The sequence below is a fragment of the Triticum aestivum genome, chromosome 2A, assembly GCF_018294505.1.
Source record: "Triticum aestivum cultivar Chinese Spring chromosome 2A, IWGSC CS RefSeq v2.1, whole genome shotgun sequence".
Lineage (NCBI taxonomy): Eukaryota > Viridiplantae > Streptophyta > Magnoliopsida > Poales > Poaceae > Triticum > Triticum aestivum.
Window position 1 is genome coordinate 588,274,142 of NC_057797.1, and position 21,429 is coordinate 588,295,570.

The following is a 21,429-nucleotide window of genomic DNA, read 5'->3' on the forward strand; positions in this document are numbered from 1 at the left end:
TTTCAACGGTGTTCTTTTGAGTGGGCCCTAACCCACAGGTCTTTTCCCAGGATCTTACCTGACTCTTCTATTTTCCCAGAGCTATCCTAAATTCTTCTCCAAGTTTGACGTAAGAATGAGTTATCATTAGTCAAATGCTTTTCTCCAAGATCTTTCAAATTCTTTTCATAGTTGGCTCAACCTCTTCGCTTTTGATTCTTCCGGTGTGCCTCAATAATTCTTGGTGGTGTTTCTCGTTGTCATTCTCATCATTTGAAGACCGAAGAAGAGTTTCTCTTTAATCTTGCTCTATTCTCTTCAAGATTCATGGTGCTAGCTTGTTGCCATCCTCTCATAATTGTTTTCGATTGTGAGAATCTTTTTCACCCATCAGGAGATATTCAAGAGTCTTCTCAGTTTGTCATCCGGAGTCCATCAATTCAGGTTTATTCATTCTCAGCCGTCAGTTATCATTCTCCTATCTTGCCGGTGCATCTATCGAATATCCTCTAATCAGTTCTTGATCTCTTTGTTCTCATGTATCTAGTTTGTCTCAAGCACCTTCGTTCATTTGCTAATTCTTACCGGTGATGCACCCCTACTTCGATCATTTTCAATTCTTACGGTGGTTCTTTCAAGATCTCTCTTCCTTGTTCATCATATCAATTCATTTGTTGTTCCAATCCTACCGGTGGTTCGTTGAAGACCTTCTCAAGTTTACGCTATATCTCTTTTAATCCTTTCTACGAGAATAAGTAGTATGCCAAATCCGTTGATTGTCGTCAATTTAATTGGTGAAGGATAAGCATAACATAATTCTTATTCTTGTTCATCCAAGTGATTAATTCTTTATTCCGGAGGCCCTTAAAATTCTCGGTTTCATTTGTTTCATCTTCTCTTTTTCCCGGAGTTCCAAGCTCTAATTATCACGGAGATCCATCTAAATCATTGCAAGGATTCACCTTGTGTTTTCAATTTCTCTTTCTTTTCATTCCTTTTGTTTACCGGAGTTCTTCATGGAGGTTCTACATGATGGTTCATCAAGGATTTAATTCCCTTCTCAAAGTTTTCATCGAGATTCTTTCCTAAGGAGCTCAAGCTTTCTTCATATGGTAATCCGGAGTGCAATTCTTTCTACCATATTTTGGAGGTGGTATTATGTCATTCTTGATAATTTGAGTTCATGTTCCATGATTCACATGTTGTTAAGAATGAGTTATTTTTAAATCCATCAACCTCGTTGTTGGAGTTATCTTGTGTCATATTTCACCTAAAAGCCTTCCATTGGGAATGTTGCTATTTGTGGTGCTTGCCAATGATCCAAGTTATCTCTTTATCATCTTGGTGGAAGAAGTTTTCATCTCTTCGTTGATCTCAAGCAAGCAATTGTTTCCGTTAGTGGCCGGTTGTCACCTCATAATTTTGAGATGTTTTCCATAAGCCCACTACAAGCTTGTGCTTTTCGTTGTTGATTTTCCAACAACTCCGTTCAATTCTTCTTTGCAAGGATGCTTTCCAAACTCATTTGTGGCAGAAGTTGGCATTTTCTTCTCCATTCTGTTATTCCAATGATATATCTTCTATTATTTCTTTCCGGAGGCATTGTGACGTTGCTCTTTTCACTCACCATCTCGATTCGTGAGGATCGTGTTCTTTTCTTGCTTATCCATTTAACCGGAGTGTCGTGTTTTCATTCGAGTTCTCTAATCTTATCAAGTTTTCCCTCCTTCCTCAACTGGAGAGCTGTCTGAAATCCTTCTTACCCATTGTGCCATTCTTTCAATAGTTCCGGAGGCAGTGTGTTGTTGATTTCATCAAGTAACATCCCATCTTCTCAAGTTCATGTTCTATTCCTTCCATGTTCAACCGGAGTACTGCCCGAATTCTTCCCCTCTCATCTTGTTTTAACCGGAGTGGTTTCGAATTCTATCTTGTCCATTAAACTCTTGATTCATGTCTTTGCAACCTTCAAGTTCTCGTAATGTTCCTTGTTCCTCTTTCTAACGGATTGTTTGCAATCTCGTTCATCTCCTTTGTATTCTTTCTTTCAATTTGTTCAACCTCTCAAGGTTCTTTGGTTTCACTCATTGGTCAAAGAAGCAACTTAGTTTTACCTCTTCTCTTCCTCTTCCATTTCTCTCCGGTGCCATCCTAGATCTCGGGACGAGATCCTCTTGTAGTGGTGGAGTGTTGTAACGCCCCGAGACCGACGCTCCAGAAGACTTCCAGCTATTCCGAGTTTCGTCGTGTGATTTGTTTTATTTGTTGCATTCATCCTTGCATCATGTGCATTGCATCATGTCATCATGCCATCATATCATTAATTTTTAAAACCTCAACTAAATAAATTGTATGGATTTTTCGATCCATTTAAATCGAGGGACTCACATGGTGACTTCTCTTTATAACATATCCTCCAATATTAGGGAGCTATATAAATATTCCATTTTTGGAATCACCTAAACACACTTGCAAAATAATTCCCATGCCTTTTTGCTTAATTCTTGGTCTCCAACCTTGCCAATAATTATTTCATCATTTTCCGGAGCTCCACCAAAAATCCGAACATTTTTGGACCTTCCCAACCTCACTCCTATTCAAACCATTTGAATTAAATCAAATGAGTTTGAATTTAATCTTTCAATCATGGCCTTTCTATTTTTCTCGGAACAAACTCATTTTTGCGAGTCCGGAAAAATTATCCCCATGTCCTACTTCTTCCCCTAACCCCTCTTTCTTTTCTTTCCTATCTCTGTTTTGTTTTTATTTTCTTTAGAGAGGGAGAAGAGAGCCTTGCAGCCCAGCCGGCCTCTTAGGCCCGGCCAACCTAAGCCGGCCCAAGGCCCAGCCGGTGCCCCTCTAACCCTAGCCGCAGCGCCCGATCCCCATCTCTCCCTCTCGTCTCCCTCTCCTCCCTCGCGCCGCCAGGAGCCATCTCTCCCTCGTTCCCCGCATCTCTCGCTCGATCCCCCTCCTCTCGCCCTCTCCCTCGAGCTCCAACGGGGACCGCGTCGCCAGGCCGCCGCCCGCTCCTCCTCGACCCCGCCAGAAGCGAGCGCTGCCGAGCAGCTCCTTCGCCTCCGCTTCATCGCCGTCCTCCATGGCGTCGCCTCCCCAAGCTCCGCCCCGCCGGATCCACGTCGTCGCCCCCGTCTCGAGCCCCGCCGACGTCCAGCCTCCTCGACCTCGACCTCGACCTCCTCTGCTTCCCTCGTCCTCGCTCGATCTCGAGCAGGGGAGCAGGCACGTCATCGCTCCCTCTGCCATGGAGCTCGCGTCCCCTCGCGTCGCGCCGCCGGTCTCCTCTTCGAGCACGAGCTCCACCTCCCCTGCTGCACGTCAAGGCCGATGCCGACCGCATCGTCCAACGCCAAGTCCCGGCCTCCTCTGCTTTGTGGCGACCACCACCATGGCCGCGGCTACCATCAACCAACCGCGCGGCTCGCCCCCTGTCTCGGTCGTGCCAAGTTCCCTGCTCCGCCTCCACACGCCGCCCGCACACGCTACCAACAGCCAGCAGCTCGAGCTGCCTCCATGCATCTCCGGTGACCTCCCGAGGCAGGGCCTTGACGAGTCCCTCGATGCCCTCCAGATGTGTCAATGCCTTTGTTTGAACCATGTACAACTACACGGTGATGCGCCAAGTACCCCTTCGGATCGCCAAGTTCATCTACGAAAACATGTACCATCTACCGTCGCCCGAAGACCCGTGTACCACTACCGACGCCGTGTACGACTACTTCCCACGACAACAATTGAACAACTACTTCCACTACGCCCGAATACCGTGGATGCGACAAGTTCCTCTCCGGACATGTACGACTACCGTTGCCAAGATCGCGAGTACCTCTACCGTCGCCGTGAACAACTACTTCCCTCGACGACTCGAACCGCTCCGAAAACGCACGCTTCGAAGGTATAACCCCGAGACGCCGTCCGTGGACCGAATGCATGTGTTGTATGAGATGCACCCTATGTTTGCACCGTGCCCGTTTGCTTCATGCACGTTCCTCCTCGTTCGCCATGCCGATGAACCGTGGGAACCCGGTAACCGGGATCACCCCACCATCTCTAGCATGTTCCGCACATCCGCACGCCTCCTTTTGCACCGGTATCTCCATGAGTTACCGGGACCGGAATGTTGCCGTGGCACCATTTTTGTTTCGCCGCCGTGGCACCCTTTTTGTTCCGCCATGGTGACCAAATGCTTCATAACATGCTCATGTCAACATTTTCATAAAATTGCATAAAACTTGTATATGTCATCCGCATCATGATAACAACATTTAAAATGTTTAAACTTGTTGTTGCATTAAATTGCTAAATGCATATGGGGATTTACCGGATTTGTTGTTTTTATATCCGGCCCCATTTAAATTGTTTAGATGGTATAGTTTATATTATGCTTCACCTCTTGCCATGTTTAACAACAGTTAATATTGTTGGGTAGCTTAAACGAGAGATAACTAAATAATTGATGTGGTGTTCCGTCAACATGCACCTCGTTGCATATTGAGCTCCACTTAACTTGTAGTATTGTTTGTTGCACTTTGCCATGCCATGCCTCATTAAACCGGACATGCATCATACTTGTTTGTGCATCATGACTTGTTTATGCTTGTGTGTTTACTATGTTGTTTGTTTCTTTCCGGGTTGCTTCTCTCGTTAGCTTCGGTTTCGTTCCGGAGTTGTGAGGATTCGTTCGTCTACGACCGTTTGTCTTCTTCTTGGATTCGTTCTTCTTCCTTGCGGGATCTCAGGCAAGATGATCATACCCTCGAAATCACTACTATCTTTGCTATGCTAGTTTGCTCGCTCTTTTGCTATGCCAATGCTACGATGCCTACCATTTGCTTGTCAGCCTCCCAAATTGCCATGTCAAACCTCTAACCCACCATGTCCTAGCAAACCGTTGATTGGCTATGTTACCGCTTTGCTCAGCCCCTCTTATAGCGTTGTTAGTTGCAGGTGAAGATTGAAGTTTGTTCCTTGTTGGAACATGGAGATGTTGTTCCTTGTTGGAACATGTTTACTTGTTGGGATATCACAATATATCTTATTTAATTAATGCATCTATATACTTGGTAAAGGGTGGAAGGCTCGGCCTTATGCCTGGTGTTTTGTTCCACTCTTGCCGCCCTAGTTTCCGTCATATCGGTGTTATGTTCCCGGATTTTGCGTTCCTTACACGGTTGGGCTATAATGGGAACCCCTTGACAGTTCGCCTTAAGTAAAGCTCTTCCAGCAATGCCCAACATTGGTTTTACCATTTGCACTAACAACCTACCACCTTCCCTTGGGTTCTGCAGACTCAAGGGTCATCTTTATTCTAACCCCCCCCGGGCCAGTGCTCCTCTGAGTGTTGGTCCGAACTAGAGCCCTGTGCAGCGCCCCCTCGGGGAAACTCGAGGTTTGGTTTTAGTTGTACGGATTGCTCATCTGAGTGTGCCCTGAGAAAGAGATATGTGCAGCTCCTATCGGGATTTGTCGGCACATTCGGGCGGTGTTGCTGGTTTAGTTTTACCCTGTCGAAATGTCTTGTTGTACCGGGATACCGAGTCTGATCGGAACGTCTCGGGTGGAGGTCTATTCCTTCGTTGACCGTGAGAGCTTGTCATGGGCTAAGTTGGGACACCCCTGCAGGGTATTATCTTTCGAAAGCCGTGCCCGCGGTTATGGGCAGATGGGAATTTGTTAACGTCCGGTTGTAGAAAACCCGAAGTTGACCTTAATTAAAATACATCAACCGCGTGTGTAACCGTGATGGTCTCTTTCCGGCGGAGTCCGGGAAGTGAACACGGTGTTGGAGTTATGCTTGACGTAGGTTGCTATAGGATCACTTCTTGATCATACTTTTATCGACCGTGCTTTGCCTCTCTTCTCGCTCTCTTTTGCGATTGTAGCCACCATATATGCTAGTCGCTTGCTGCAGCTCCACCTCATTACTCCATCCTTCCTATAAGCTTAAATAGTCTTGATCTCGCGGGTGCGAGATTGCTGAGTCCCCGTGGCTCACAGATACTTCCAAAACCAGTTTGCAGGTGCCTATGTTACCGTGCAGATGACGCAACCAAGCTCAAGGAGGAGCTCGATGAAGATCTTGCCCTTTGTGTTGTTTCGTTCTAGTTGATCAGTAGTGGAGCCCAGTTGGGGTCGATCGGGGACCTTTGTCGCATTTGGGGTTCTTCTTTTATTTTGGTTCCGTAGTCGGACCTTGATTGTATCTGGATGATGTAATGCTTTATTCATGTAATTGTGTGAAGTGGCGATTGTAAGCCAACTATGTATCTCTTTCCCTTATGTATTACATGGGTTGTGTGAAGATTACCTCACTTGCGACATTGCTTTCAATGCGGTTATGCCTCTAAGTCGTGCTTCGACACGTGGGAGATATAGCCGCATCGAGGGCGTTACACCGATCGAGAGAGCACGTGGTTAATTAGATGACGAGAGAGACCGATCGAAGAGCATGGTGGATGGCTAAAATAGCTAGCTAGATCTAGTTGTTGGGGAGGAGAGGTGAATCTAGCTAGCCAACTAATGGAGGGGGAGTTATGGTGGAGGGGGCATTAATGGGGAGAGAAGAGAGGTAGGACAAAGAGAGAGATGTGAGAGAGGCCATTTATGGAGGAGAGTTATGGTGGAGGGGGACATTAATGAGGAGAGAAGAGAGGTAGGAGGAAGAGAGAAAAAGAGCAACAATGGTGGAGAGTGGAGAGGGGAAGGGAGGGGGAGAGAGGGCAAAGTGGGGGAGAGGAGGGGGTGAAAAGGTGGCACCAGCCGCAACTAGCAGTAGCGCTGCTTAGCAAAATGCGATGTTGCTACGGTACTTAGTAGTAGCGCTTTCCAGGAAAAGCGCTACTACTAAGTGGGGCCCATTAGCAGTAGCGGCGCAGCAAAATAACGCGCTACTACGAAACTGTTAGTAATAGCGTTGGATTATGTACAACGCTACAACTCCGGCTACCGTCGATGGTCTCGTCTGGTCCCACATAGTAGTAGCATGTTTTTGTTTTCCAGCGCTACTACTATAGAGTTACTAGTAGCGTTTGCCAGCCAGGAAAAGCGCTACTGCTAACTAGCAGTAGCAGTTACTATTTTACAGCGCTACTACTAAGCTATTGTGTATAAGCATTTCGGTAGTAGTGTGCGATGTCACGGGCTTCATCCAGTGCATCCAAGTCGTCCTGATGCTCTAGCTCGGCATCTGATGCTCTAGCTCGGCATCATACTCCATGTAGCGAGATTCGCAAGAAGAATCATAATCGACGTTGCTGGGGAGGATGCTTCAGCTCCATATCCATGAAAAAAGGAGTGTAGCCGATAGATAGGTTAGCCGTAGTTCTCAGACTCCATATGCGCAGATAGTTTTTTTGCCTATATTCACTCACGTGACACAGTTGAGCCACAAATGCAAATAACTCAAAAACGATGCAGATCATACTGAAAGTGCGAGCAATGGTAAGAGCATCTACAACTGGGCTCCTTCAACGCCGCCCCTTCGATCGTGGACGCCTACGTCAAGGAAAACTAATGCCGCTCTCGTGACCGCAAGGGGCAAGGGCCCGACATGGAATTTTTAAGCCTGACGCCCCTCCATTTGTTTCTAGTATCTATCTAGTTTAATTATCTAGTGTTCGGTGATGAATTTCTTTTGGTTCGGTTGTACATGTCCGGTGATGAACTTTTGTTGCTATGTCCGCGAATTTTATCGATGTTTGCTTCTTTTTATGGCTGCTATGTTGATAATCTATGTAATTTATCACGCTTTGCATGGATTTGGAGGGGGGGGGAGTATGATGAGGATGGTTGCAGACACTAAAATATGAGGGGTGACTGGGATTGTCCACGCACGCATAGGGGGTCAAATTTGTGAAGTCCGGATGTAGATGCTTTAAGCCAATCGGTCAAAGTGCAACTTCCACTGTTTCGTCTAGTCATTTTTTTTAAAGCAACTTTCACTTCTGTTATACTTGTCTAAAATTCGGATATCAATCTAGGATAATTTTTTTTTAAAGATGCACTTAGAATTAAGAAAACATCAAACTGAGCGCATGAGCTTGCTGCGTTGTCGAAAGCAAAAAAAAAATTGCTGAAACAGAAGAACAAAAGGCTACGATACCATTTACGGAGCCCAGCCTAGCGTGCTCACCGTCCGGCGGCCGGCACGGCCCAAGCAATCACCACTCACTCAGACCCAGGGAGTCGGCACTGGGGTACTAGTCAGCCGTCCGTCGCTTCCAAATCTCGCCAATCCTCCCACCACCCCGTGTCGAGCCTGTCCTCTTCTCCACTTCTCTCCCCATCCATCCACCACCCCCACCCCCACCCAGCGGCGCAGCCCAACTCCTCCCCACCCCAACCCAAAGCCGCCCCACCAAAACGCGCACACGCGACACACCAGCAGTACCGCCCATCCACTCCGCCCCCGCCCGCAGTCTCCCCACCTGGTCAAACCACCCCCCACCACCACCACGGCCTCCACCACCAATCCGCCATGCCGCCCTCGCTCCGCCTCCTCCTGCTGCTAGCCCTGGCCCTAGCCCTCACCCTCCCGCCCGCCGCGCCGCAGCCGCCGCCGGGGTCGGCGGCGGAGCCGCAGGAGGACGACGCGCGGTGCCTCAAGGGCGTCAAGGCCGACCTCAGGGACCCCGAGGGCCGCCTCTCCTCCTGGACCACCAACACCTCCGCGGGCGCCGTCTGCGACTTCTCCGGCATCTCCTGCTGGAACCCGCAGGAGTCGCGCATCCTCGCCGTCTCCCTCTCCGGCTTCGGCCTCCAGGGCAAAATCCCCCCCGCGCTCCAGTACTGCCGCTCCGCCAACACGCTCGACCTCTCCTCCAACGCGCTCGAGGGCCAGATACCCCCCGCGCTCTGCGACTGGATCCCCTTCGTCGTCAACCTCGACCTCTCCGGCAACCGCCTCACCGGCCCGCTCCCCTCCGAGCTCGCCAACTGCCGCTTCCTCAACTCGCTCAAGCTCAGCGACAACGCCTTCTCCGGCCAGATCCCCGCCTCCCTCGCGCGCCTCGACCGCCTCAAGGCGCTCGACCTCTCCCGGAACCGCCTCGACGGCCAGATCCCGTCCCAGCTCGGCTCCGCCTTCTCCAAGGACTCCTTCTCCGGGAACTCGGGCCTGTGCGGCCACCCCGTGTCCTCGCGCTGCGGCGGAGGGCTTGGGGGCACCGGCCTCGGAATCGTTATCGCTGCCGGGGTCTTCGGCGCCGCCGCTTCGCTGCTCCTCGCCTTCTTCTTCTGGCGATGCACCGGGAAGGGCAAGGCTGGCCGCCGCCGCCAGGGCCGCGGAGGAAGCGAGTCGGAGGTTACTGCCGCCGAGGACGGGAGCTGGTGGGCGGAGCGCCTGCGGGCCGCACACAACCGACTGGCGCCGGTGTCCTTGTTCCAGAAACCGATCGTCAAGGTCAAGCTAGCCGACCTGCTGGCAGCCACACAGGACTTCAGCACAAGCCACATCGTGGTGGCGGGGAGCTCGCGGGCAGGGACCGCATACCGGGCCGTGCTGCGCGACGGGTCCGCGCTGACGGTGAAGCGCCTGCACTCATGCCCTCTCTCAGAAAAGGCGTTCAGGTCGGAGATGGGGCGGATTGGGCAGCTGCGGCACCCCAACATCGTGCCGCTGCTGGGATTCTGTGTTGTTGAGGAGGAGCGGCTGCTGGTGTACAAGCACATGGAGAGTGGGGCTCTTTCCAAGGTGATGAAGGAGCCAGGGGAGACATTGCTGGACTGGGCGACGCGGCTCAGGATTGCTGTTGGGGCGGCGCGCGGTCTTGCGTGGCTGCACCATGGGTTTCAGATGCCACAGATTCACCAGAACTTGAGCTCGAGCGCGGTGCTTCTCGACGAGGACTATGAGGCTCGGATCACAGATGTTGGGCTCACAAGGCTGGTCCGGATGGCGCCAGGGGAAGGTGGAGATACAAGCCCCTTCCTCAATGGTGACTTTGGGGAGTTTGGGTATGTTGCCCCAGAGTATGCTAGCAATCCAGTTGGTACCATGAAGGGCGATACATATGCGTTTGGGGTCGTACTACTGGAGCTCGTGAGCGGGCAGGAGGCCGCCTCTGTGTCAAGTGATGTGGGTGAAGGATTCAAGGGGACATTGGTGGATTGGGTATATCAGCTCAAGAGCTCTGGACGAATCGCCGATGCTGTGGATAAGTCATTGAAGGGCTCTGATGCAGAGATCAGCGAGTTCTTGAAGGTGGCTTTTCAGTGTATTGTGGCTCGGCCAAAGGAGAGGATCTCAATGTACAGGGTTTACCACTCTCTGAAGAGCATTGGAACGGGCCGTGATGTCTCGGAGCAGTTTGATGAATTTCCGCTGGCCTATAACAAGGACGACTCGGACACCTGATGGCGGCGACGCCTCGGATTGTGAACCGCTTGGTCAGGCTTAATATGCTACTACTTGCGTAGCCCTGGCAGTTGAATTGATCGAGGGCATGCCGAGACATCCATGGCGAAACAATTATTACTGCCGGATAATCAGTTCGATCATGGCACCGTATCATGGTGAGATAATCATGTAAGCTGTAAGATTAGTCTGCATTGTCTCTTTAAGTTATTGCTAGTGCTTGTAGTATCTCTGTGGAACTGTAATTCTTGTTGTGTCTAAATTCTGATATCACCTTCTTGGAACAAGTGGCCTGCTCTCCAGTCCCCTATACAAATGAGACTGGCATTCAAAAAATTGATCCTTTATCAATTTATCTTAATTTTACAGGAATATTTAACTTTGTTTGCATGGCCGTTCTGTAGCACCCTGTTATCTCCTACTCATAGATGGTCATTATGTAGCATGCTAATCCCATTTACTCCCTCCGATCCATAATAAGTGTCGCGGTTTTGTGAATTTGCTCGATGATGTACCCTATCTCATTTGTCTCTCATTTTGGTCATCTGTCTCTTATTTTGGATCGGAGGGAGTACCATTTTCTCTGTTGTGAATTTGCTGGATGATATGATATCCCCTATCTCATTCTCATATATTTCATGTGCTCTGCGTTGTTGGCAATACTCCAATTTGGGTGCTAATAAAATCCTTCAACATACATTTCCAAGCTATGTGTCTTTGTCCTATACCTTTCAAACCTTGGACCATTTACCAGCCTCTGTTCTGTATTCCGAAGACCGATTTTGAAGCATTGTAATGTGCGAAAGACATCGTCAACCTGACTTTTAAATTTTATTAGCTTTCCATTTCCCCCTAAACCCGCGTTATCTCCGTTCTTATCTGGCTGGCCCTCCTGCTATATTGTATGCTATGTTTGATTTGAAAGTCAGCTCTTTGTGATTGATAACAATAATCAGTTGTTCCACCGCACATGCCCAGTCTGCATGCATAATTGTCACCATCGCGGGCTCTCACGATCAGATCAGAGTCCTAAATTTGACCTTTCCTGGCGATAGCGAGCGTTACCCGGCCGGTCTCTTGACTAGCAGAAGAGCACGTACTTCAATGCTTGGATTGGACGGCTGAAAACTTTGAAACTGAGAAAACGAGCTGTGGTGGGACGGACGGCGTGGCGGCATTTCAGCCATTTATTTTACTCCCCTTGAGAATCGCTGTGGGAAGGTGGGGATGCACAGAGCAGAGCGGAGCAGACAGATGTACCATGGCGGCCCTGTTTGAATCCTGTGCTTGGCTGTCGCCTGCAGTTATTGTACTATTATTGTACTGTATGCACGTACAAGTCTGCCCAGATTTGCATGTTGCGCATAGAAAAGACAAAATACGCGGCTAGACTAACCTAACCCCTCTGCCCAAAGCTTGTCGCGGGAATTGGACTAGTGTATGTGTAAAGATGTATTTTGCCTGTGTCTCGGCTAGCTTTTTGCTGCTTGTTAGTGAGTTGCCACCTCATCTTTATTCCTCCGGCAAATCCGGCCTGATCATCCTCAGCCACTGAACCGAGTTCTACTCCTCTCTAAAGTCTGAGCTCACCTGCAAAAAAAGAAAGTCTGAGCTGAACACCAAGCACAGCTGCGAGTTATCTGCTCGTAACTTGTAGTTGTGCTATTGATTCAGTAGTGTGACCTGGAAGGCTGGAGGTGGTCGGCAGCTGGCATCCGCGGATCGGTCGCAATGATGGCGTGCCTTGTCTGTCTGTAGGATACACCGGCGCTGGGCCTGCCCCTACACACGATCGGTGGTAGGGGGAGGGGGGCCTGCACGATTCATGAACAGAAGGGTAGCGAAGAACGATGGTCTGATCGAACGCTGTGTTTGACCGGCTCCTTAATATGTCGCCATGAATGCTGGAACGCCATGGCTGGACGAAGGAGCCGTGCCGTGCAGAATTTCGTGTACGGATACGTTGCAAGTTACGCAATGCTACCAACAGAACCGCATGAGAGCTCTGTTATCGCATACGACACGAACTGTCCGCGGATGCTTAGCAGTTTTTCCTTTTTGACACGATTATAATTTACTCCCTCCCTCCCTTGTAATATGGAGCACATACGGACTGAAATGAGTGAACAAGCACACTGGCGGTCTATATACATTCGATAACTTCATGCTAAATCAGCGACAGTTAATATGAGGGGGTAGAAGAACATCTTACAATAACAGCGAACACAGGGAGGGAGTAGAAAACAAAAGAGGGAATGGGAATGAAACAGGCAGGCCCGGAGGGCGGCTGGCGCTGCGCCCTGCTCGACGCAAATCCACTGGATGAAGATCACGGTACTGATTAAACCTGTCCCTCCGATCGCAGCCCGCAGGCAGGACAGCAGGGGACCTGGATGTGACGTGCGAGATATTCTTTCGCCAAGTGACGCTTTGCTAATTGGGAGGAAGATGGAGTGCGGATTCAGACACGAGCGCTGGGATCTGAGGCGAGGAGCACATCGGCCATGTATGTCCCCGTCGTTGACTGACTTGCGGTTTTCTTGGTAGTAAGACTAGTTTTTTTTCCCTAGGACTAGGATGATTATTTTTCTTGGCAGCTAAACTGCGAACAAGTCTCCGTACAAAGGAGCGGAGGATCCTGCCAGCCACTTCTCTGCCGTGCAGTTCCCGCAACTGTAGAAACGTCAAAATCTGAAGCAAAAGACACGGGACGTCTTTTTACTATGCTGGTATACATCAAAATCGACGGCCACGCCAAGGTTCCAAACGATAGACTTTTAACCCCAGAAAAACAAAGCTTCCAGCTTCTCGGCTTATGCAGAGGAAAAGCTAGCCCAGATCTCTGCAGAAAAGACATACTCGCAACAAATTCGCTCGAGGTTGGCCACTTTGCTGCCAGTCTTAACCGATACCACTCAATACAGTCAAGTTATTTCTAGAGTCCCAGAAAGGCATACTCATTCCATCTGGTCAAAATACCGGGGCGCACAAGTAACTGAATTTCACAACAGAAAGGCACGGAACACCACACATCTACAGAGAAACCTATTTTTCTAGCTAACACAACACACTACACTCATGTCAAATTGCCAGCAAGTATACAGACAAAGGGGCACCGAGCCACTTCAGCGAGCACCTTGGTTCCTCCACACACACACAGCAATGCTTCTTTCTAGTACTGGGAGGGTTTGGCGACCAAGGAACCATTTTAATTCCCAGACCAACCTCAAGCCTTGATATGGTGGTGAGGATCACATGACGTAGCGGTAGGTCACGTATTCTCCGGCGACTTCGCTCTGCCGGGTGATCTTCACCACCTGCCCACGCTTCATGCCGTAGTATCTTGCTACCGGATCCGTGAGCTGAATCCTCGGGAGCTGCATCATAAGATAACTCCAAATCATCAGAACATAGAGTGCCACTGTAGTAAAAGATTGGGGCAAGTATCCGTGTTCTGTTTGTTAGGGCTCAAGCTCCTTTACAGAACTGAGGTATCAAAGCTTGATGAATGTGAAATGTGACCGATGCAAATTATGCAGCCACTACCAAATGAGCCCTCTAACTGATTTCAAAACAACAAACTACTCAGATGAACATCACCAACATATCAGGCCAGTACACTGGTATACTTAACTTTATCCTAGAAAGCATTTAAAACAGTAGAAAAAATGCAGCTAAACCTTGTCAGTTGATCACCCACAGATCAACCAACATATGCAGACATAAGCCGCATATACATAGGGCCTGTTTGGGACTGCTCCACTTCACCAAAATCAGTTTCACTTCACCAAATCCACTTTGGAGCAGTTTCATACAGAAGTTGTAGCACTACCAAAGAGAATGTTTGGCTTCCATCTAGCTCCAGCTTCAAGAATGGAAAATTAGGTGGAAAGGATCTATTTGATTGGATGAGAGGGGAGAAACAAAGGGGTATCCACTTACTGGTGACAGTGGTGGGTAATTTCCCCCCGACTCCAGCTTCTAGAGTTTTTTTGGAGCACCCCCCTCAAGAGCTTCATAAAAAACTAGGAGTTGTACACCAGATTCTAGTTTCTCTGCGGAGCGGCATATCGTGGAGCTACCCCGTTTGGCTTGTGTTTTCTGGAGCAGAGCTGAATTTTAAGGAGCAGAGCAGTCCCAAATAGGCTCATAGGAGCCATTCACTAGTCACTACTATGTATTAACTTCTCAAAAGGATCACTTCCCAAGCAAGCTATCGAATACCATCCTTCAAGTTATAATAGTTCCCTAGGTGTCCATTCTACTACTTTATCCTACTGCCGACTGCATCAATTTCTTGCCCTATCAGAAAAGCCATTCACCCAGAATCCCCACTGAGCAATGCAATATCCATGTGTTCCTAAATTAGGATCAACCGTAGTTCTGGAACCAAGATAAACTAAAACTAAACAATCCAACGTGACACATAAGTCCTGCAAACTAACAGGGTTATGTGCAGACTCCATGATATCCAATTACTATTGTTAGGGAAATACTCCCTCCGTTCCTCAATATAAGGTGTATTATTTTTCCAAAAAGTCAAACTTCTCTAAGTTTGACCAAGTTTATAGACAAAAATATCAATATCTAGAATACCAAATCATTATGACTAGATTCATCATGAACTATATTTTTACATTTTATATATTTAGTATTATAAATCTTTATATATTTTGCTGTAAAGTTGGTCAAACATAGACAACAGTTGACTTTTTGAAAAACTAATACACCTTATATTTAGGAACGGAGGGAGTAGGATAATAGGATATTTGCGAGGAGGATATGATCCTGGTAGTTAGGCAAGTAGGATTCGATCGGCCACATCATCTGCCTGCTGGCGTGTTAGTACAAAACAATGTTCAAGAGCACCAAAACAGCAACATTGTCTCTGTCTAAACAGAGGAAGGGGAAGTGCTCCTATAGTGATACTTCAAGGGAACAGAAATGAACCTTTGCAGAACTCATAGGGTGTTTCACACAATCAATTTGTAATGCGCAAATACATTTTGATCTGATGGAATACGCGGTCACGTTTATCGATAATTTAATTGTTCATAGATTTTCTACATAAACCATCTCATCTCATGTATTATATGGCTTAAAAAAGAACATTTTTTTTTCATAGTACCATGCTTGCAAAGGTTAGGATATCAGGCTGGTGGACACAGAGAAAAGGAATATGCAAATTCATCTGACCTGAGTTTCGTGGGCAGTGTATTTCTGCAGCAGCTCCTTCTTCTCCTCGTCACTCAGGAGCTCGTGCTTCGGAACGAGATGGTGTTCAGTAATGTTTACAAGAAGCTCCCCTTCCTGCAGGACAGGGCAGCATCAAACATTAGCTATTGGTCTCTGTCATACGAGTAGGAGGTGGGCAGACAGGGGTGCGGAGGAGTGCGACCTGGAAAACCTCGAGGTGGTACTTCTTGCTCTGTGCGACCTCGGTCCTGGCCGGGCCGGTCAGCGCCTTCTGCAGGACGAAGATGCCATTGGTGGCGTTCCCCAGCTTCATCTTCTCGACGCAGCTCCTGACCACGGCCAGGCCGGTCTTGGACTCGTCGAGGAAGAAGACGTTGACCTGGAAGGGCAGGAGCGACACCGTCAGTCAGAAGACACCCCACCGTGGAAATCGAAGGCAAGAAGGGGAGGGGACCTTGTCGTTGGGGTCGCCCTGCTTCTCGCAATGGATGACGATCTCGTCCCGGCGGACGGGGTCTCCGTAGCGCTCGACGAACTCGTGCAGGGACAGCTTGATTTCCTCGTCCTTCACCGAGTACCCGCGGTCTCCCAGCATCTGCAGCACCGTGCGCCGCACGCGGAACAGCCGCTTGTTGTCCCCGTCGGACGCCATCCCTTCCCCGCCTCCGATGCCCCCGCGCGAGGTTTTTGGCCTGTGTCGGTGACTCGGTGAGTAGAAGCGGCGCCGGCGAGGATGGCGTGAGGGCGGTGTGGCGGCGGGTTAGGGTTTTTGGCTATGGCCGTCGCTTGGGAAGGTTGGGCTTTTAGGTGAAAGCCTTGCAGTTCGGCTCAATCGGGGCTTTCCGAACAGGTGAAATACATGTGGCTCCAAAAAAAAAGACAAAATGGACATGTTATTATTATTATTATTATTATTTTGTGTGTGAAAAAATGGACATGTTTTTCTCTGTCTTTACCTCAGAAGAAATCATCTTTTATTGTGCTTGCATCAAAATGACATAGAATTGAGTGCCATCTACAGAAAATGACTCCATGCTCCACCGAAAATGCCAAACGGAGACCGAGCTCCATGTAGGCCTTTATTTGAAAACTTGAAAATTCAAACTTTTCAGTTTAAAAAATTCTGAAAATAAATACACCTATACCTAGATACACAATGTACATGTGTGTAAATTTTCAGGTTGAAATACATTAAAATGTGAGCTACACAAAAAAGATAAATCTGGAGCTTTTTAACATATGTACTGTTATTCTTTAAAGTCCATGATTTTTTTTGCAGCTCACAGTTCAAGGTATTTTATCCTGAAATTTTCCACACACACACTTTATATCCTTGCATACATGTGTATTTTTTCCGATTTTTTTTTGAAACTGAAATTTATGAATTTTGAATTTTTTTAAATAAAGGGCTCTATGGAGCTCGGTCTCCAAAATGCTCACAAATTTGAAAGTGTTCATGAATGTAAGCAATGTTGTGAGTTAAAAAATGTTCACTATTTGTTTAAAATATTCACTAATTTTAATAAACGTTCATGAATTAAAATGTGCAAAAAAAGAGAAGAAAAACAGACATGAACCCTCAAACCAATGACATACACCCCTTACAGGTGAGCCCCAGCGACCCCACAGACCCCCAACGCACCAGGAAGCTCCAGATCTAGGGAGATCTGGGAGCTTAGCATGTTAATAGATAGGTTTCATTCAAAATAATACGACGACATGCGCCACTGGTTTCTCAACAGAAAAAAGGTGACTCAAAAGTTGTTGGAGAACCCCTGTTGACATTTGTGGCCCATTGTCTGTTGGTATTGGAATACTTACGACAATGTCAGATAATTGCTTTAACGCCTCCACCGCGTGCCTAGGCATTGCATTGTGGCTCATAAATTGTTGTTGTACCCTTGTCTGCATTTGCAGGCATCTTGCCAGATTTTCTTAAAATGCTTGAGAATCTTGATGTTTTGTCTATCTTGATTAGTGGTTGGTCACAAGTGACAGGCCAAACCAAACCAAACCAAACAGATATAATACGGCAGTCCTTCTGGACTCCCTCTGAACAACCCTTGCGGCAAGCGAGGTTGATAATCAACTGCCTCCCAGCATGCATATGGTCAGCCGTGAGCAAATGTGAAACCAGAAAAGGAAAAAATTGAGGTTGATCACATCACATAGGGAAGGCAAAATAGCTCGAGGTTCACCACACCGCTGCCATTCTCACCATACTTCATGCATGCCGGGAGGGGAAACTCATGCTGCAAGCTTTGCTTTGCTCGTCAAACAAACAACCATACCAGATTAAATGGTCATACCATTTATATATTTGGCTAAATACAGGAGCACTAAAGTGAACTCTGAAACAGACCGACTATTTCGGGTAGCAAAGAGTTATTTAGCAGCGCTGAAAAAGAACGGAACTACCGAAATCTATGTCTAGATGCTAGCTAACAGAGTCATGTCAAACTGACAAGCAGATGTAAAGACAAGGCACTAAGGCAGTTCAGAAAGTAACTTCTGTTCCTCGAGAAAACAAGTGTCTACTACTGAGGACAGGAAGCATTTTAATTGGCAGTGCTTGCAGAACATCTCGACCCTTGAGAATGTAGTGGAACTCAGATGAACCACAGTTGCACATCCAGAAATGTTTGAAAATTTCCGGACAAAAAACTAGTGCATCGACACAACATCGTTCAATGTTGTCAGAAAATTTCATATCAAAATTCGAAACATTGCACGAGATACAAAAATGATAAAAATTTGACATCAATGTGAACCTAATATAAGCTGGGCTTCAGATTTGGCCAATTATCACACTGATGTCAAATTTGCCTTTTTTGCATCTAGTGCAATGTTTCGAATTTTGATATGAAATTTTCTGACAACATTGTTGTGTCAATGCACTATTTATTTATTTTGGAATTTTTCAAACATTTTTCGGTGTGCAACCGGTGTCCGGTGCACCGGTAGCACCAATTGCCCCGGCGCACCAGATAAGCTCTTGAGCTCAGACAACATAGCGATACGTCACATATTTTCCAGCAGTTTCACTGGGCCTGGTGATCTTCACGACTTGTCCACGCCTCATGCCATAGTATCTTGCTATTGGATCCGTGATTTGAATCCGAGGGAGCTGCATCATCACAAGACAGCACAAGAGCATCAGAACCTAGAGTACCACTATAATAATAAAGGCTAATATCTGTTTCTTTATTAATGTGCATAAGACATTTCTCCTTATACTATTGATTGGAAGAGCACCTGCCGTTTTACGGCAAAAAGGAAGACATCTGGGGCCAAACTTTTCTAAAGAATGAGATTATGAAAATTGATGAATGCAAAACGTGACCAATGCAAATCGTTCAACCACTACCAAGTGAAAAGGGCAAGCAACACTTAAACCAACACAGCTTCCTACTAACTTCAGAGCATTATGCATCTTAATCTTAACAAACAACGCACGGAAGCAAACAAGTACACCAAAACTGATATGAGAGTAACAAATTCTAGTACACTTGTCTCTAACATTACCCAACAGACCAAGTATCACTGTAGAAAATATGCACCACACCAGTGTCAGTAGAACACCCATAGACTCACTAACCTATGCGAAACATAATGCTCATATATCTAAGAATCCTTAAGTACACATTAACTCTGAAAGGAACACATCCGAAGCAGACTATATAGCATCATTCTTCAAGTTCTAGAAGAGCTTCTGGCATGTACATCCTACTAGCTTATCCTGCTACCACCTGTGTCTAACATTCCCAGCCATTCATGACATCACCATATTACTTTCATCAAAGTAGCACCTCAGCTACAGTCTTACGCATGATCAGTTTCTTGCTCATCCCGATTCTACACTTAATAATATAGAATTCACATGTTTCTAAATTATGAACAACCATAATTGTTGAGTCAAAATGATTTAAAGAGTAACAAACATACATGACTTAACAGTTGTCATACTGAAAGCAAATTAAAACAACACTGACCAGGATATTCATCCGCATATGTATATGGATCTTATTATCAGAAACTATTTGCAGCGGACATAGGGATATGACCTAGTAGTTCTGCAAGTAGGATTATATAAGATTGCATCCTTACTATTGCATTATTAGGGGATATGATCCTGGTACTTGGTGTCTAAGAAAACCCTCGGCCACCTATGTGGCATACTAGCATGCAAAACCGCTGTTTTCAGGACAAAAAAACATCTATGTAAACCAGGTTATGGGATAAGATAAAATACTCCACTTGGGATTAAGTACGAGGGACATTAGTTTGGTGAAATATAGCTTGAGGAAGTAGAGGGAACCTTTTCTTTCAAATCAATAATGTGTTTCATCCCAGCACAACCATCTGGAATATCTACATGAAGGTATGCTGGAATACAGGGTTGTGGTTTTTAGCTATAATTGTTTGTTCACAGATGATTATTAACGGCTTACATGGCTCAAACAGAAATACATTTCACATAATGACATGATTGCATCAATTAGAATATCAGGTCAGTTACAGTGAGCAAAGGGTTGATAAATTTGTATGACCTGAGTTTCTTTCACAGTGTATTTCTCCAACAGCGTCTTCTTCTGCTCCTTTGTGAGGAGCACGTGCTCGGGAACCAGATCGTGATTCTTAATGTTTATAAGAAGCTCCCCTTCCTGCAGGACAGCAATAAATTAAACGTCAGCCACTGGTTCCCATGGCGAGAGGCACTGGATATTAGTCAGACGAGTACGAGGCATGGATGTCGAGCGCGACCTGGAAGACCTCGAGCATCAATTTCTCCTTCTCCTGCGATAACCCGAGCACCGCGTTGCGGGCAAAGGCGGTCAGCGCCTGCTGCACCACGAGTATGCCATTGTTGACGTTCTCCTGCTTCATCTTCTCGGCGTAGCTCTTGACCGTCTTCATGCCGGGCTTGGGCTCGTTCGGGAAGAAGACGTAGATCTGGAGCGGCATTGCCAACACCGTCGATCAGTCCACGCCCTAGCTAGTACGGAAATCGCGGGGAGGAGGTGGGGGAGGGGACGCACCTGCTCGTCGGGCTTGTCCTTCCTGGCGCGGTTGATGACGAGGTCGTCGCGGCGCACGGGGTCGCCGTAGCGCCCGACGAACTCGCCCATGGTCATGTCGACATCGGCGTCCAGCACCAGGTACCCGCGGTCCCGCAGCATCTGCATCACCGTGCGCCGGACGCGGAAGAGCCGGCTCGCCTCCCCCTCTGCCGCCGCCATCCCTTTGCCGATCACCCGCGCGAAATTTTCGCCTGCCTTTGGAGAGGAAGGGCCGGCGGCACCGGAGGTAGGGGTTTGGGGGAAGGAGGGTTCAGGAGACACCGGCACCGAGCGGCGAGGAGTGGGGAAGATTGGGTCGGAGCCGGACCCGAGACCGAGTTATGGGGGTTTAATCTGGGCTGGGCTGGGCTGGCCCTACGAACATATATGAGGAATTTCTCGGGAGATATTTCGTGGAGGAACATATATGGGGGTTTAATATGGGCCGGAGAATGATCTGGGCTGGACTGGCCCTACGAACATATATGAGGAATACACAGAGGACGCCTTTTGTCATAAATTTCTGGGGAGCCCCTATGGCATTTTTTTTATAGAAACCGTGGCATTTCGTGGAGGAACCATGATTTTTTTTTTGAGAAATCATGGCATTTACAATGTACTACTCCTATATACCATGACATTTTTATTTTTAAGAGCATGGCATTTTCTTTATTAAGAACATGTCATTTCTATTTTAAAGAACATGTCATTTTTGTTATTAAGAGCATGGCATTTTTGTATAAAGAGCATGGAATTTTGTTTGTAAAGCATGACACTTTTATAAGAGATGGCGCTTTTATTTGAAAGAGTATGGCATTT

The 21,429-nt window shown here is 47.3% G+C and overlaps 3 protein-coding genes across 4 annotated transcripts; 1 reads left to right on the top strand and 2 right to left on the bottom strand.

The window, feature by feature from the left end:
• Nucleotides 1-8,368: 8,368 nt before the first annotated feature.
• On the top strand, nucleotides 8,369-10,728 carry LOC123189586 (probable inactive receptor kinase At1g27190). The gene has a single exon (XM_044602038.1). It carries the CDS (start codon nucleotides 8,477-8,479, stop codon nucleotides 10,352-10,354), a length of 1,878 nt encoding a protein of 625 aa, XP_044457973.1. The 5' UTR covers nucleotides 8,369-8,476; the 3' UTR covers nucleotides 10,355-10,728.
• A 2,555-nt stretch (nucleotides 10,729-13,283) lies between these two features.
• LOC123189588 (DNA-directed RNA polymerases II and IV subunit 5A) lies at nucleotides 13,284-16,359 on the bottom strand. The gene is made up of 4 exons (XM_044602040.1): nucleotides 16,005-16,359; nucleotides 15,753-15,929; nucleotides 15,551-15,664; nucleotides 13,284-13,731 (listed from the first exon to the last, which is right to left on the bottom strand). The coding sequence occupies exons 1-4, from the start codon at nucleotides 16,200-16,202 to the stop codon at nucleotides 13,606-13,608; spliced, it is 615 nt and encodes a 204-aa protein (XP_044457975.1). The 5' UTR covers nucleotides 16,203-16,359; the 3' UTR covers nucleotides 13,284-13,605.
• A 1,464-nt stretch (nucleotides 16,360-17,823) lies between these two features.
• LOC123189587 (DNA-directed RNA polymerases II and IV subunit 5A) lies at nucleotides 17,824-20,929 on the bottom strand. Of its 2 annotated transcripts, XR_006495896.1 has the most exons (5): nucleotides 20,590-20,929; nucleotides 20,315-20,503; nucleotides 20,101-20,214; nucleotides 18,443-18,677; nucleotides 17,824-18,249 (listed from the first exon to the last, which is right to left on the bottom strand). XR_006495896.1 is itself a non-coding variant. In XM_044602039.1 (4 exons), the coding sequence occupies exons 1-4, from the start codon at nucleotides 20,788-20,790 to the stop codon at nucleotides 18,552-18,554; spliced, it is 630 nt and encodes a 209-aa protein (XP_044457974.1). In that variant the 5' UTR covers nucleotides 20,791-20,929; the 3' UTR covers nucleotides 17,824-18,551. The 2 variants fall into 2 exon arrangements, 1 of the variants encoding a protein (XP_044457974.1); XM_044602039.1 differs by having other exon boundaries at nucleotides 17,824-18,677.
• Between the last annotated feature and the right edge of the window lie 500 nt (nucleotides 20,930-21,429).

What these genes read in the sequence shown, in the direction of transcription:
- LOC123189587 (XM_044602039.1), bottom strand. Translation starts at nt 20,790, where the DNA reads ATGGCGGCGGCAGAGGGGGAGGCGAGCCGGCTCTTCCGCGTCCGGCGC. An exon ending in TGATGCTCGAGGTCTTCCAG is followed by an intron (nt 20,215 to 20,314) that starts GTCGCGCTCGAC and finishes GCTGTCCTGCAG; the next exon opens with GAAGGGGAGCTTCTTATAAA. An exon ending in ACACTGTGAAAGAAACTCAG is followed by an intron (nt 18,678 to 20,100) that starts GTCATACAAATT and finishes GTGATGATGCAG; the next exon opens with CTCCCTCGGATTCAAATCAC.
- LOC123189588 (XM_044602040.1), bottom strand. Translation starts at nt 16,202, where the DNA reads ATGGCGTCCGACGGGGACAACAAGCGGCTGTTCCGCGTGCGGCGCACG. An exon ending in AGGGCGACCCCAACGACAAG is followed by an intron (nt 15,930 to 16,004) that starts GTCCCCTCCCCT and finishes CTGCCCTTCCAG; the next exon opens with GTCAACGTCTTCTTCCTCGA. An exon ending in ACCACCTCGAGGTTTTCCAG is followed by an intron (nt 15,665 to 15,752) that starts GTCGCACTCCTC and finishes CCTGTCCTGCAG; the next exon opens with GAAGGGGAGCTTCTTGTAAA.
- LOC123189586 (XM_044602038.1), top strand. Translation starts at nt 8,477, where the DNA reads ATGCCGCCCTCGCTCCGCCTCCTCCTGCTGCTAGCCCTGGCCCTAGCC.